The 14453-nt window shown below is 34.0% G+C and overlaps 1 protein-coding gene across 1 annotated transcript in view; it reads right to left on the bottom strand.

Annotated features, from left to right (window-relative positions):
• Nucleotides 1–13670, bottom strand: part of LOC140447321 (para-nitrobenzyl esterase-like) — a 35189-nt gene extending 21519 nt beyond the window's left edge. Inside the window, exons 1-6 of the mRNA XM_072539918.1 lie at nucleotides 13557–13670; nucleotides 12598–12771; nucleotides 6334–6483; nucleotides 5236–5389; nucleotides 3670–3855; nucleotides 72–262 (exon numbers count right to left, since the gene is read on the bottom strand). Of these exons, the coding sequence (XP_072396019.1) occupies nucleotides 72–262; nucleotides 3670–3855; nucleotides 5236–5389; nucleotides 6334–6483; nucleotides 12598–12771; nucleotides 13557–13610 (909 nt within the window). The 5' untranslated portion in view covers nucleotides 13611–13670. The remainder of the gene's footprint in view (nucleotides 1–71; nucleotides 263–3669; nucleotides 3856–5235; nucleotides 5390–6333; nucleotides 6484–12597; nucleotides 12772–13556) is intronic.
• Nucleotides 13671–14453: the final 783 nt, after the last annotated feature.

Here is a 14453-nt window from a genome sequence, read left to right as displayed (position 1 = left end):
CATAATTATTTTGACCCGTTATTTTCCGTTAAAGATAGTAAATACATAGTAGTATAGTATTTCGTATTTACCTTACTCTGAACATCAAGTAAATCTGAGTAAGACGCTTGTTGTAACAATTCCAATAAGTCACTTGATTTGGTTGATGTAAATGAACTGTTTAACGCTTTGCCAAATTCAAATGCCCGTTCTCTGTCGTCCGATGGATAAAAAAATCGAGCTAACGGTGACCCACTTTGTTGGATAATTCCCCTAAACAACCCTGAAAAGAGAAAAAACCTTCAGTTAAATATATATATATATATTGTTGTACTTTTGAATGTCCATAAGCAATAAAAAACCGATATACAAATTTTATTACTTAAATAAAAATTAAAATTATTGATATTTCATAAAGACACGGGCATATAAATTTTCAAACATCCTGTATAAGACAAAATATGTATTTTAAGTTGTTCGAAGAATTGTTCATTAGGCCTCAGAGACAAGACTTTCAAATATTATCGATAAGAAATTTAAATAAGTCGGTTATTGTGGAATGGATTTACCCGGAATAAAAGTGTATATAGAAAGTGTTGAAACAATAGACCGGGATTTGCGGTGGTTTTTCTCCCCGAAAGATTATATCGGTAAAAGTTTATTAACAAAAGACATTGAATTGAGAAACAGGTATCGTTTGTAGCTATTAGTAAGAAATATTTGTAAAGCAGATAGATTTAGTTAGAATAATTAAAGAAGGTTGTTTTCTGGAATTACCCGAATGACGTTTTATAGAGAGAGTTGTTTGGTAATGATATACGTGACAGAGGTGGATGATTTTTATTGGTCAAGTTTTGAATGCAAGGAGGTGACGGTTTTTGGCTATGAGATAGGAGAGAGAAAAAAAAAGTTGGTTAGTCAGTTTTAGTCGTCCAAGAAGGAAGGAGCTTTGTGATTTGTGTTTGTTTGAAGTCCCGAAGACGTAATTTACCGGGTGTGTTTATTTGCTGTGTTAAAGCTGACCAGTGTGAGGAACGGGGTACAGAGAGATAGAAAACCAAAGGGTATAAGAATTTTAATAGCAGACGAAGCCGGAAACATTTGGAGTTGTAAACAGGCGCGGAGATTGGCTCAAAGGGAGGCTGCATAGACTAACACGAGTTGTTGGGTTGCAGATACAGTGACAGATAGGAGAAAGGTGTACGTCATCTGGACCACAATAGGAGCAGAAGCAGAGAAAGGATTTTTTTGTTGTGGCGTGGCCATAGAATTGCAACGGCAGAGAAGGAAAGGTCAGTCAATTTTCATTAGAGCCGGAGTGTGATTTTCATTTATTAATTAAATAAATTGAATAAATAATAGAGACAGTTAATTTTGCGATCACTTAAAAAAAAGAATTATAAAAAGAGCTTAGTTATAACACATATTAAAAATCAATGTAAAATAACATTTGGGTCCATGATAGAAAACAACTTCTCATATATTTAAAGTTAGTATATCGCAAATATTACAGGATTGATTGTTATATAAAATTTCATTAAAATAAAGGACATCTCACATATAGTTCAGTTGAAATGCTATGTATTTTATTCAGGTCATATTACCTATCCCGATTAGTAAGCCAATTGGAAAATATTTTGAATCCACGAGCAAAGGTAAATAGTACAATTTAAATAGCCTGAGATTGTAATTAATTAATGCTGATTTATTGTGATTAATTGGAGATTAGATCATTTAATAAATATAGACAGGATTTTTCCTAAGTAAGCAATATAATACAATTTAAATAACATAACAATATATATATATATATATATATATATATATATATATATATATATATATATATATATATATATATACGAGGCATGTTTTTTAAGTAAGTACCATTTTATGATTCCGCCGCCACAGCGCTATGTTCGGCGTTCCGCGCATGAGCGCTGGTTACCTACATCTCTTGTCTACTCACTGACGCCATTACAGTCTGATTCTTCATTGTATACTTGTTAACTCCAAGTACGGGCTGTTATACGATTTCTTAGTGCTAAAGGCGTAAAACAGATCGATATTCATCGTGAGATCGTTGCAGTTTACGGACAAAACATTATGAATGATGAAATGGTAAGGAAATGGGTGAGAGCATTTAAAGATGCTGCACAAATGTGCATGATAAAGAACGGAGTGGGCGTCCTTCGGTCGTTAATGAAAATTTTGTGCAGAAAGTGGACGAAAAGGTGAGAGAAAACAGACGCTTTACAATTTCATCATTGTCCGACTGCTTTCCTCAGTATTCTCATAGTGTTTTGTATCGCATTGTTACCGAGAACTTGAATTACCGGAAATTGTGTTCACGTTGGGTTCCAAAAATGTTGACGGATTTGCACAAAACCCAACGTTTAGGCAGTGCATTGACTTTCCTTGAGCGGTACCACAGTGAAGGTGAAGATTTTTAAGACCAAATTGTTACTGATGACGAAACGTGGGTGGCCTACGTCACACCAGAATCGAAACAACAATCCATGGAATGGCGACATTCATCACCACCCAAAAGAGTAAAGTTTAAGCAAACAATTTCTGCCCGGAAAATCATGTGCACAGTTTTTTGGGACAGAAAAGGAGTATTGCTAGAGGAGTTTCTGCCTCGTAATGAGACAATTAATGCAGCGTCTTATTGTGAGACATTGAAAAATCTGCGTCGTGCAATCCAGAACAAAAGACGTGGCAAGTTGAGCAAGGATATCGTTTTGCTGCATGAGAATGCCTGTCCACATGTGGTTAATCATACCAAAGATCTCATCAAATCATTTAAATGGGAAACTCTAGATCATCCTCCATACAGCCGTGATCTGGCGCCCAGCGACTACCATTTGTTCCAGCACTTGAAGAAACACCTGAGCGGTCAGCGTCTTCAAGACGATAACGAAGTCAAAACATTTGTGATGCAGTGGTTAACAAGTCAGGCGGCAGAATTTTATCAGGAGGGTATTCAAAAACTGGTGCCACGTTATGACAAGTGCCTCAATATTCACGGAAATTATGTAGAAAAGTAGACTAAGGTACAGGCTTTCATGTAAAAATAAAATTATTGCCATATCTTTGCACGTCTTTTTTAATTCCAAAACGGTACTTACTTAAAAAACACGCCTCGTATATATATATATATATATATATATATATATATATATATATATATATATATATATATATATATATATATATATATATATATATATATATACATATATGTATATATATATATATATATATATATATATATATATATATATATATATATATATATATAATTTTAAAAATTTTAGAATGTATTTTGTCCATTATTTTATATTTTATATGTGTGTAATTAGTGTTGAATGGCAATGCTTTTATAAATAATCTCAACGACTAGAAAGTTGCACTGAAGAATTGTGATATTTTATAAATATTTACATATTTTTCTCATTACAGTGTCTTGAAAAAGGAATAAAACCATTCCGAAAGCTAGACAAAAAGTCAAAAGAGCATTTCATTAACATCCCGGCCAATTTTCTGACTACAACCCTAATAAACTGTGTTGTTTATATATATATATATATATATATATATATATATATATATATATATATATATATATATATATATATATATATATATATGAAAAATTGAAAGAAGTTTCACTTAAAAGTTACATACCTTTAGCTGCTCTACTTAGCATTTGAAATCCAGTGGCCATACTTCCAGCACTTTCTCCGCCAACTGTTATTTTGTCGGGATCACCTCCAAATTGATGGATGTGATCATGTGCCCATTTAAGGGCCAGAAGTTGATCTTTGAGTCCCAAATTACCGGGTATACTGTCATCTAGTGTCGTTAAAAATCCTGGATAAAAAAAAATATAAAGATTGGTAGTATTTATCACACTATAAACAAAGTAACAGGATTAACAGATGCTTCGTTCATTTGTTGTGTAGATTTTGTCGTTTATGATTAAGTGGATTTTTAAATCAGTATTAAGACTAAAAAAAATAACAATATTTTTACACAATCACAACATTGTGGCAATACTATTCTTGGATGCCATTGAAATCTAAACAGTTCTAATAACTTGTGGAGATGAAATATAGGAACGGCGTTAGGAAGTTATAAATGACACAAAATCTGAAAATGGGAGACATAAATCCAATGACAAAAAAAAAAGAAAATGATAAATAGAAGAAAGAAGATGTGTTTTCACTTTTAAACGTGCAAAGGTAGCTGTTGGTATGCTATTCTTTTGTTCTTGTTGATGTGAGTAAACTGTCAAGTCAAATCAAGTGTCAAACACAATTTGAAGTTGAATTGCGTTGATTTAATCTCAAGAATTATGGTTGTAAATCCCGAAACAGCTTCTGCTATTGTTGCGTTGCTTCAAGACAGAAGAAGTGAGCGATATGTTGCTCAAAAGTATCAAGTATCCGATAGTACTATGCACCGTATTTTTGCACGTTTCTTGGCAACCGAAGCTTACACTAGACGATCTGCACCGATCCCCAGCGAATAACGTGCCCGTGATGATCGCTTTATCCTTTTGCAAATTCTACGAGATCGTCGTATCACGACTGTATAAATCCGAAATCAACTTCAATACTTTCGGAATACTAACGTAAGTAAACGAACAAACAGACGAAGGCTTGGGAAAGCAAATTTAAGCAGTCGCAGACCTACAACAGGCCTATAACTTCTCAGGCGCCATCTAGTTGCGCGGCTTAAGTTTGCCAGAAACCATGATAATTTTATTGTAAATAATTGGAGGCACGTTTTATTTACCGATGAGTCCAGGTTTACGTTGCAGTCTCCAGATGTCCGTGAGAGAGTATGGCGAAGATCACATGAGCGTTTTACAGAAGGTACCTTCAGTCTCAGGGTAGGCTATCAAGGGGGCTCAATTATGGTGGTGTAGGCTAAAATTTTTCTAGAAGCACGTACAGAATTGTACATCGTTCCGAGAGGCTCCATAGTAGCTGCCAAGTACATTGATGAAATTCTCCAACATTTTGTTGTGTTGTTGTGTCTTGTGCTGGTTTTGTTGTAAATGACTTTTTTCTAATGCATGATAATGTAATTAATTGTGTTTTAGTGTCAATTTAAGAGGACTTTAAATAGATTAAATTAAATATTAGAATACTTTAGATTTAATTGTATAATCTTTCAAATCTTTTTCTTGAATGTTATTGTTCATTGATCTTTTAATAATATTATTAAAGAAATATAAATGCTTACCAAGTGCTCCTAATCGATAGTTTATTGTTACTACTACTATATCATAATCAATCAAATACTTTGGATCGTATTCTTTCATTGTACCGCTACCACCAAGAAAAGCTCCACCATGAATCCAAAAGAATATTGGTAATGATTTACCAGAACTTGGTTTCTACAAAATAATTATTTTTATTTTTTTTTTTTTAACAAGATGGTATTTTATATATTTTACGAAAAGTGTGTTCACAATGCCTTTGTCAGTTCCAGTCTGAAGTCAACGATAGGTAACTTGTCGCTTTTTTCACGTTTGGTATTATTTAGCAACCAAGCATTGACTATTGCGATATTATATATTGATTCCAAGCTACTTTTCAGTAGCAATTTAGAGTTTTGCGAATTGGGATTTGGTAGAAAGCTATGTGATCATTAAATTCAACACACTTTTTTAACATTCTAGCTATTCACACATCCATATATAGACAAAAAATGGCAAAATGTAAAAAATAATAAATCCGTAAAATAGTTTCGAAACACAATTCAGATTTCTGCCTTAATCTGAGCCTTTTAAAAATTGCAAGGCAAAGCAGACGTTGATAAAGATGTTAATAGAGACATGGGGAATCTAAAATTTGCATTCCACGACATGTCTCCTCAACTAAGCAGAAATCATTAGCGGATTGGTTTCTTGTACTCATACAGAGTAGATCCGAATAAAATGAAAAACACAGTCAAGATTTGATTTCACGTACAAAGCGTCTATGTATCTGTTTATACGTATTTCGCTTTAATAAAGCTCATCAGAACAGATATTCATAGGCGTTCTCAACGTGAAAAATAAATATTTCTAAATAAATATTATCAGATGTCGCTAGTGCGTCCGTTTCGAAGCCATTTTAGTGTTGCTTCTTAAAGACAGGAAAGATTTATTTTTCACGTTGAGAACGCCTATGAATAGCTGTTCTGATGAGCTTTATTAAAGCGAAATACGTATAAACAGATACATAGACGCTTTGTACGTGAAATCAAATCTTGACTGTTTTTTTCATTTCACAGTAAAAAATAATGTTCAGTGAAATGTGTTTTCTATTTAGTGTATAATGAGAAAAGCATACTTACTACTGGTGTATATACATTCAAAACCAAGCAGTCTTCAGTTAGATCTGAGTCAGAACTTAAATAATTATTCATAAATGATGCTTGTGGACACTTCTTTTTATTTTCGGTGGCATTTAATACTCCTTCCCATGGACCACGGGGTTTGGAGGGCTGAAACCAAAAATAAATCATATTTTTATTTATCAAATATCAATAATTTATTAATTACTATTTAAATGGGAATAAGTCACAATTAAAGGTTAAAATACGTTTATTGACATTTCAATTTCCACTTCGGAAATCGTTCTCAAAATACAAACATTAGTAAATTAAACAAATTTTGTTAAACAAATTTTGTTAAAAAAAAAATTGTTTTGTTATTTATAATAGCAGAATTGTGCTTTTTCCTAGATTTTTTATTATCTGTGGTGTTATTTTATCATTTGCAGGGGCTTTTCCATTTTTTATACTTCTTGCTGCTCCTTTCAGTTTTCAGTTTCTCGTGTGTAATGCAAGCTTTGAAAATAATCGTTAAATATTGCTACAATTTTACTTTCTCAGTTGGAACCTCTTCCTCACTTCTTAAATTTTTCTGCTCACTTTAAATTTTCACTTTTTTTTAGGTAAAAGAAAAATGAAGAAAAATGAAGTAAAAAGAAAAAAAAACATATTTATTATACAAAATTGTGCTTCTTCAATGCCTTATCCGGTCTGGATGTTGGCGATCATCAAGGCTATCATCGTTTTGTTGACCTTTCGTCAAAACATTTCAGCGGAGAACATTTCAAACCATGGTCTAAAATTTTTCAGCGACGCTATACGACGACGTTCCGATTCCCTTTAACCAAATACATTGCCCTACATAACGAGTTTAACAATTTGGTATTTTTCTTCTTTGCGCAATTCGTGGCCGAAGTACTCAATCTTACGTTGTTTCATTGGGGTAGGCACTTCTTTTTCTTTTCTCATGCGCTGTAGGAGTTCATCGTTGGTGATATGGCCGGCATAAGATATCGATCTCCGATCTTCTTTTCAGTGGCTTGCGTCAGTGTGCAGGCTTCGACTTCATATAGCAGCACCAATATTGAGCAGTTTTAGTTTCGCAGATAAGTCACTTCTATTGGAAATAAAAGTTCGTTTACTAAAATGCTACGTATTCTCCGTTCTTTTATATGGCGTGGAGTCATGGACCTTAACTGAAGCATCTCTGAAGGGACTCGAAGCATTTGAGATGTGGTGCTATAGACGCATGTTGAGGATTTCTTGGATAGACAGAGTTACCAACGAAGAAGTACTACATAGAATGGGTAAAGAGCGCGAACTAGTCATAACCATAAAACGTCGCAAACTAGAATACCTGGGCCATATATTGCGCAATGAACAACGATACAACCTGCTTCGGGCCATACTTCAAGGTAAAGTGCATGGGAAAAGAGGTCCAGGACGAAGAAGAATATCCTGGCTGCATAACCTGCGAAAATGGTTTAACTTAACCACTACCGAACTTTTCAAGTCAGCAGTCAACAAAGTCAGAATAGCCATGTTAGTGTCCAACATCCGTAACGGATAGGCACCATAAGAAAAAGAAGATAAGTCACTAAAGGATAATAGATTTTAGATTAATAGAATTTTGAATCGTTGAGGGAACCAAGTTGGAATTTTATTATCCAGGACTTCCACATGAAGAAAATTTGGCTGATAGAGTACCCCTATCGCGCATCAGAGTGCTATAGGGAGGAAAAGGATGGTCTGGAGCATTGGAACGTACTGGAGTGATTCCTGTTTTAAATACGAATTAATACACCTCGCTCCAATGAATTATTACACCCGAACGTTATTTTAAGGGGTGGACAAGTCTCACAGACTGGGTTTAATCAAATTGCTTGCTTGCTTGCCGACCGCGCGTACTGACGACAAGATGTCTTGCGTTTGTTTGAACTGTCCTTCGAGAGCGTATTAAAACTCCTTATTCTTTACGAATGCTTACTACTTTTTTACTAGTTTTGTATTTCATATTTTAATAACTATATCAATTACCATGTTGTCAACACACAATTAACATAAAAAAAATATCCACGACATTGCATAAATTTGAAAGCCAAGTGTTTTATTGATATCCGTGATTGTTTATAAATTATAGGTAAACGTTAATGATTAATCCTCTCAACAAGCTATCAACCAACTCGTGTCAAGTCAAATGTATCAGATCATTTAAAAAACTAAAATGCATATCAGAACATTCCTATTACGCGATATCTTAAGATCTTTCATACTGTACTTTAGTTTTCAGGTTTAAAATAACTCATTTTTGGATATCCGATAAAAATAAAAATATTTTTTTCTTTGTGTTTTGATTTTGCACATAATTAATTAACTGATATACATTTTCTAAATTCTAAGTCTAGGCTCTTATTTCCTTAGGCAAATGGCAAAAAAGTCATTATTGTCAAGTATTGTTTTGTCTATTAGCCTAGGGAAATAACAGCCCAGACCATATTGTTTTCTTGTTCTTCTTAATTCAGGCAAGACACGTTTATCTCTGGTCATAACACCTTTGTACCATACCCTGTATTTTTTTTCATTAAACTTCAAATAAGTTCTGTGCTCTCAACGACGGCCAACAGTTTCCTAATTGGTAGTTTTAGGATCTCAGTTCAATCCTCAGTTGACCAGCGAATTTATGCCTCATCTCATCACATTGCAATGGCATAGGATATGTATTTCAGTCACTTCTTTCATTTCATATTTTCTTCACCATGGTCCATTCACCTTAGCTATTTTGTATAGATGTTTTCTTAACACATTAAATTCCACAATGCGCAGTAAAAACAAAGTTAAGTAGGCCAAAATGTTAAACACGTTCACAGTACCCATTAGTTTAGGCATTTTAAATAGTTATTCTTCAGTCTGAGTACAAAATCTTACATTTTTATTGTTTTTTAGAATTATTTTAATTGAGAAGCACATGTGTATCTCGCGGCAATAAATAACTTTTGGATTCATGGAGCCATGTGATGCACACTTGCTTCTCGTATAAGACCAGAATAAACCTGGCGTAACTTATTTATTAAGTACAATACATTCACTAGACGAATGCACTTCTTCTTCTTTAAGTGCCATCGCGACGAAGGTTGGCAAACATCATGGCTATTCTGACCTTCGAGGCAGCTGCTCTGAACAATTACCTTGAGCTACAACCAAACCACTCTCTCAGGTTTTTCAACCAGGAAACGCGTCTTCTTCCTACGCTTCTCCTACCCTCCACTTTTCCTTGAATTATGAGTCTCAAGATGTTGTATCTTTCGCCTCTCATCACATGTCCTAGATATTGCAATTTCCTTTCTTTTATTGTATTTTCCATTTCCCTCTCTCTGCCTATTCTCCTTAACACTTCTGTATTCGTGATTCTATCTACCCATGGAATCCTTAACAATCTTCTAAATGTCCACATTTCAAACGCGTTAAGTCGATTTATTGTATTCCGGTTTAATGTACATAATTCAGCTCCATAGTAGAGTACACTGTGTACATAACATTTAATTAGCCTTATTCTGAGGGCCAATGTAAGATCTTTGCTGCATAAAATCTTTTTCATTTTCACGAAGTTGGCACGTGCTTTTTTAATTCTGAGTCTTATTTCTGCAGTATAATCGTTATTTTCTGTGATTATCGTTCCCAAGTAAGTATATCCTTTTACTCTCTCAATCTGCTGGCCGCCTACCGTTAATATTTCGTTTATATTGTTGTTCTTGCTAATTTTCATGAATTTGGTTTTTTTGATGTTAAGAGAGAGTCCGTATTCTCCACTATATCTTAATATTTTGTTCATTATTCTTTCTAAGTCTTCCAAGTTGCCGGCTATTATGACTGTCTCGTTTACCAAAGCTTCTTGTATGATTTCTTCAGAATAAGCATTAAACAATAACGGCGACAGTATGCAACCTTGCCTGACCCCTCTCCTTATCTCCACTTCTTTTGACACTTCTTGTTTTTTGAGTTTTTTGAGATGTATGATAAAAGACCCCTCAACTTTTTACAACTATTTGTGAATGACGATATTATTGGATAGATTGTGCAATAAACCAGTCCATATGCACATCAGAAGTTGAATATAGTAGGTCATGGTCCAAAAGCTAGAATTCATAAGTGGGTAGATACAAATACCGAAGAAATAAAGAAATTTTGGGTCATTCTTGTCTGAATGGGATTGCAAAGATTGCCGACAAAGTTGTGTTCGTATTGGTCAAAAATCCATTATACGAAAAAAAAGTAAAGTGTCTTATGTATCGTAATCGTGTTGATAATTACTTGCCAATTTACACTTAATGACAATAAAAATAAGTATTTTATGCATGCGAGACATGGGTGATGACAGAAGAGATAAAAAGAAAACTGGAAGTCTTCGAAATAAAAGTCCTAAGAAAGATATTTGGACCTATTAACGAAAACGGAATATGGAGATCTAGATACAACCCTGAACTCTACCAACTGTTCTAAGAGACACCGATCTCAGAATTCGTTAAACTTCGGAGACTTCGCTGGGCTGGTCATGTAGTAAGAATGGAGAAAGAAAGATTGCCGAAAAGAACCCTAGATAGTAAAATGCAGGGCGCAAGACCAAAAGGAAGGCCACGGAAAAGATGGGAGGATGAAGTGGCAGCGGACGCGCAAAATTTGCTAGACGTGAGAACCTGGAGAAGATCGTCGCGGGACCGACAAGGTTGGAGGCATAGTTTGGAGGAGGCCAAGGACCGATGTGGGCTGTAGCGCCATTGGAGAGAGAGAGAGACAATAAAAATCGTAAAGGTTATACTTATGATCTACAAATTTATTGTGGTAATGATAAAACTAAAAATATGTCAGTTCCGGATGTTATGTTTAGTTTAGCGTATAACTTATATACTATATACACAGATAATTTTTATACTAGTGATAGTGATTATTGGGATTGAGAGGAACACAGGTATAGTAATAACTATGTGGAAGGACAAACGCGAAGTGCTTATGCTGAGTACAAAGCATACTGCTGAACTGGTAGACGTCCATCAAAGGGGAGAAATAGTTACAGACAGTTTCTGTTGTCGACTACAGTAGGAACAAAAGATTTATTAGAAATATCCGACCGAATAAATTCTTACTCTACAGCATTACGAACATCAGTGAAATGGTATCATAAAATGGCAATTGAGCTTCTTTTAGGGTCAGCTATTGTCAAAGCCTGTATAATTTACCAAAAAGTAACCAACAGTAACATGTCCATCATATCTTTCAAGAAAGAATTGGTTTGTCAACTGGTCGATTTCTCTAGACTAACTAATCCAGAGCAACAGATGCCGCCTGCTCGTGAAGGTCACCATTATAGAGGAAATGCAAAGTTCTACCAAAAGAAAATGTGTCACATGGTATGCAAAAAGTTCAGCAGACAATGGTAGAACTTTTGCACAGACTAAAACTCCCTTTCATCGTTTTAGGTGCATTTAGTGCAATAAATTATTTTGGTAACTTTTGCGAAGTTTATTAATGTAATCTTTAGACATTTGTACACAAATATTATATTTTTTCATTTATTTCTTAACTAGAAACATGTATTGCTGCTTTTAAAGGACATTTACTGACCTTTGACTTAAAAAACATTTTTTTTACGTTGAATATGAATAAAACTTATGTTTCAACCTACATAATATTATACTGTTTTATTGCTAGATACTAATATACTAACTACTGAGAAAATGTATTCCATATATATGAATCGGTATCGTAAAGCACAGTTGTACCACGTAACCTGAAATACACTAAGGGTATGAGATGCAACATTGCTTCTCGTGGCGTCACTAAGTTCAGTGTATGAGATGCACACTTGATTTTCGTGGCATTTAACGTGTTAAACGACAAAATCATGACACCATGTCGGTGACGGTTTTAATCTTTCGTTTATTGAGCTTCATCAATTTGTCCGAGAGTTTTATATCAATATTCTTGAATATTTTCATAGTCTGGATTATAACTTGAATGGCTCTCCATTTCTTTTGATATAGCAATCAATCTCATTTCTTGCAGCATCTTTGGTGATGTCATACAATGGTTCTGGGCCTACAAAGGTTTCTTTGGAGCCTTGTTTTGTAAACAAATCTGCTCGTTCATTCCCAAGCAACTCTTCGTGTTTTGGCACTCATATTAAAGACACTTTGCTGTCTTTGACCAGGTTGTTGAAGAGATCTTTCTAGTTCCTCACCAGTTTTTATTTGGTGAATGGGTTCTGAATTACTTGTTAACAAAAATTTTTACCTTAAATCTGTTACTTCCTGCTGTGGATTCTCCATAAGGAATATCTTGAAAAGCATAGAAATCGTTTCCTTCGGAACTTTGAAGAATATGTCCACGGATTTTGCCCAAATTCTCCAATTCAACTATTAAATCATCTTCTTCGGACTGTGTTCCAGTTGCAGGGGATGAAATCACCTAGAATAAAAGTATAGAACATATTTTATTAAAAATTACACGTTTTTGCTGCAAACAAAATAGTTAGAATACCGAATATATTAATGGCAGCTACTTGAAATTGCAATAAATTAGAGCCAATGGAGCAAGAAATAAAAGACTGACTAAAAATCCGCAAAGAGACATAGTCATCTAACTGAAACAAAAAATAAACTTCGATGAATTAAAAATTTTGATGATAATGCAATGATATACAATGTAGTAGCTCAAAATGAAAAAAGTGGACCTAGAGTAGAAAGCTATTCAAACAAAAATGAACAAAGAGTAGAAAATCAAAATTTGATAGAGGTCATGTCACATTTGCGTTTTTGCTCCAGTGGGACGTAACGAAGGAAAAAAGACATCTACAAATAAAAGTACTTCAAACAATCATTAATAAATAGATTAAAACCATGTACAATAGCAAATTATAGTGTCGTCTTATCGGTATGAACTGGTTCACTAAGTTCAGCCTTGTACAGTCTATCAAGGTCATCTACGTGTTTGTAGTGCCTTCTCCTTGGCTGGAGTTAACTCCGAGAGAAACTCTTCTTGTAGTCAGCGACATACTACTGTGTCATAGTTAATCCTGACACATACTATCAATCTTACATTTCAAAAATAAAATCCTCAAGTTCATGGATATGTAGCTGATCGCAGGTAGCGACGTAGTCGTATTCGTGTTTATAATTAAAATGTTTACTTGTTTATTAAAATAAGATTCAAATGTAGTAAAATTTAAATAAATTAAGCAAAATAAAACTTACCCCTTTATTTGCAATGTATAGCAACGAACAAAATATAACTAATCTTAAATTCATGATTCTTCGATTTGATGAATTCGGCCTGCGCGAGATTCTTTTATACGAAATTTGAAATTATGTTATCCTAATCACAATCATAATCACCATCACACTTCAATAAGTCAATTATTCAACTAATCAATCAAATTCTTTAGATATGAATAAATATTTTTCTCCAAAATAATTTCTTAACTGGTAGGGACACCTTCAGAGAATGCCTGAAAATAGATGGCCAAAAAAATAGAAGAATGGACTCCGCCAACTAGAAGAAAACAAGGTAGACCAAGACGATCCTGGAGAGACGATGTCGACGATGCAATGACCGCCAGAGATTTAACAACTGAAGATTGCTTCGACAGAAAACGCTGGAAATTAGGATGCGAGAAGCGACGCCAGCTGTAGAAGACTCGCTTGTTATATATACAAAATAATTTCTAAAAACTATTCGTGATCCTAGAATTTTTTTCCAATTATGTATATTTCATATGTTTTATGAACAATTATATTTTTAATTATAAATTCCAAGTTTGCGGCATCGATAGGTTTACCGAGCCAACTCTTATTCTACTTTATTATGCCATAGACGGGATTTAAAAGTACTATAATCAATAATTATAATCAATTCATCAGGCTTCAAATTATTTAAATTCCTCACGTATCTACAAAAACATTTAACAAATTTAGATAAAATTGACCCGTCAATAATTGCCACAGAATTACTATAAGAATTTGAAATATTCTACATAAATGGATATCCAGTGTGTCCGGGTGTTTCCTAAATGAAAAGCCTTTTTAAAAAAATTTAAAACACGTCGATTTTTAAATTTAATGTTCTACATTTTACATTAAAATTTCATTATA

Source organism: Diabrotica undecimpunctata, chromosome 8, assembly GCF_040954645.1.
Source record: "Diabrotica undecimpunctata isolate CICGRU chromosome 8, icDiaUnde3, whole genome shotgun sequence".
Lineage (NCBI taxonomy): Eukaryota > Metazoa > Arthropoda > Insecta > Coleoptera > Chrysomelidae > Diabrotica > Diabrotica undecimpunctata.
The sequence above is the reverse complement of the archived record's forward strand: the minus strand, read 5'-3'. Positions and strand labels throughout refer to the sequence as shown.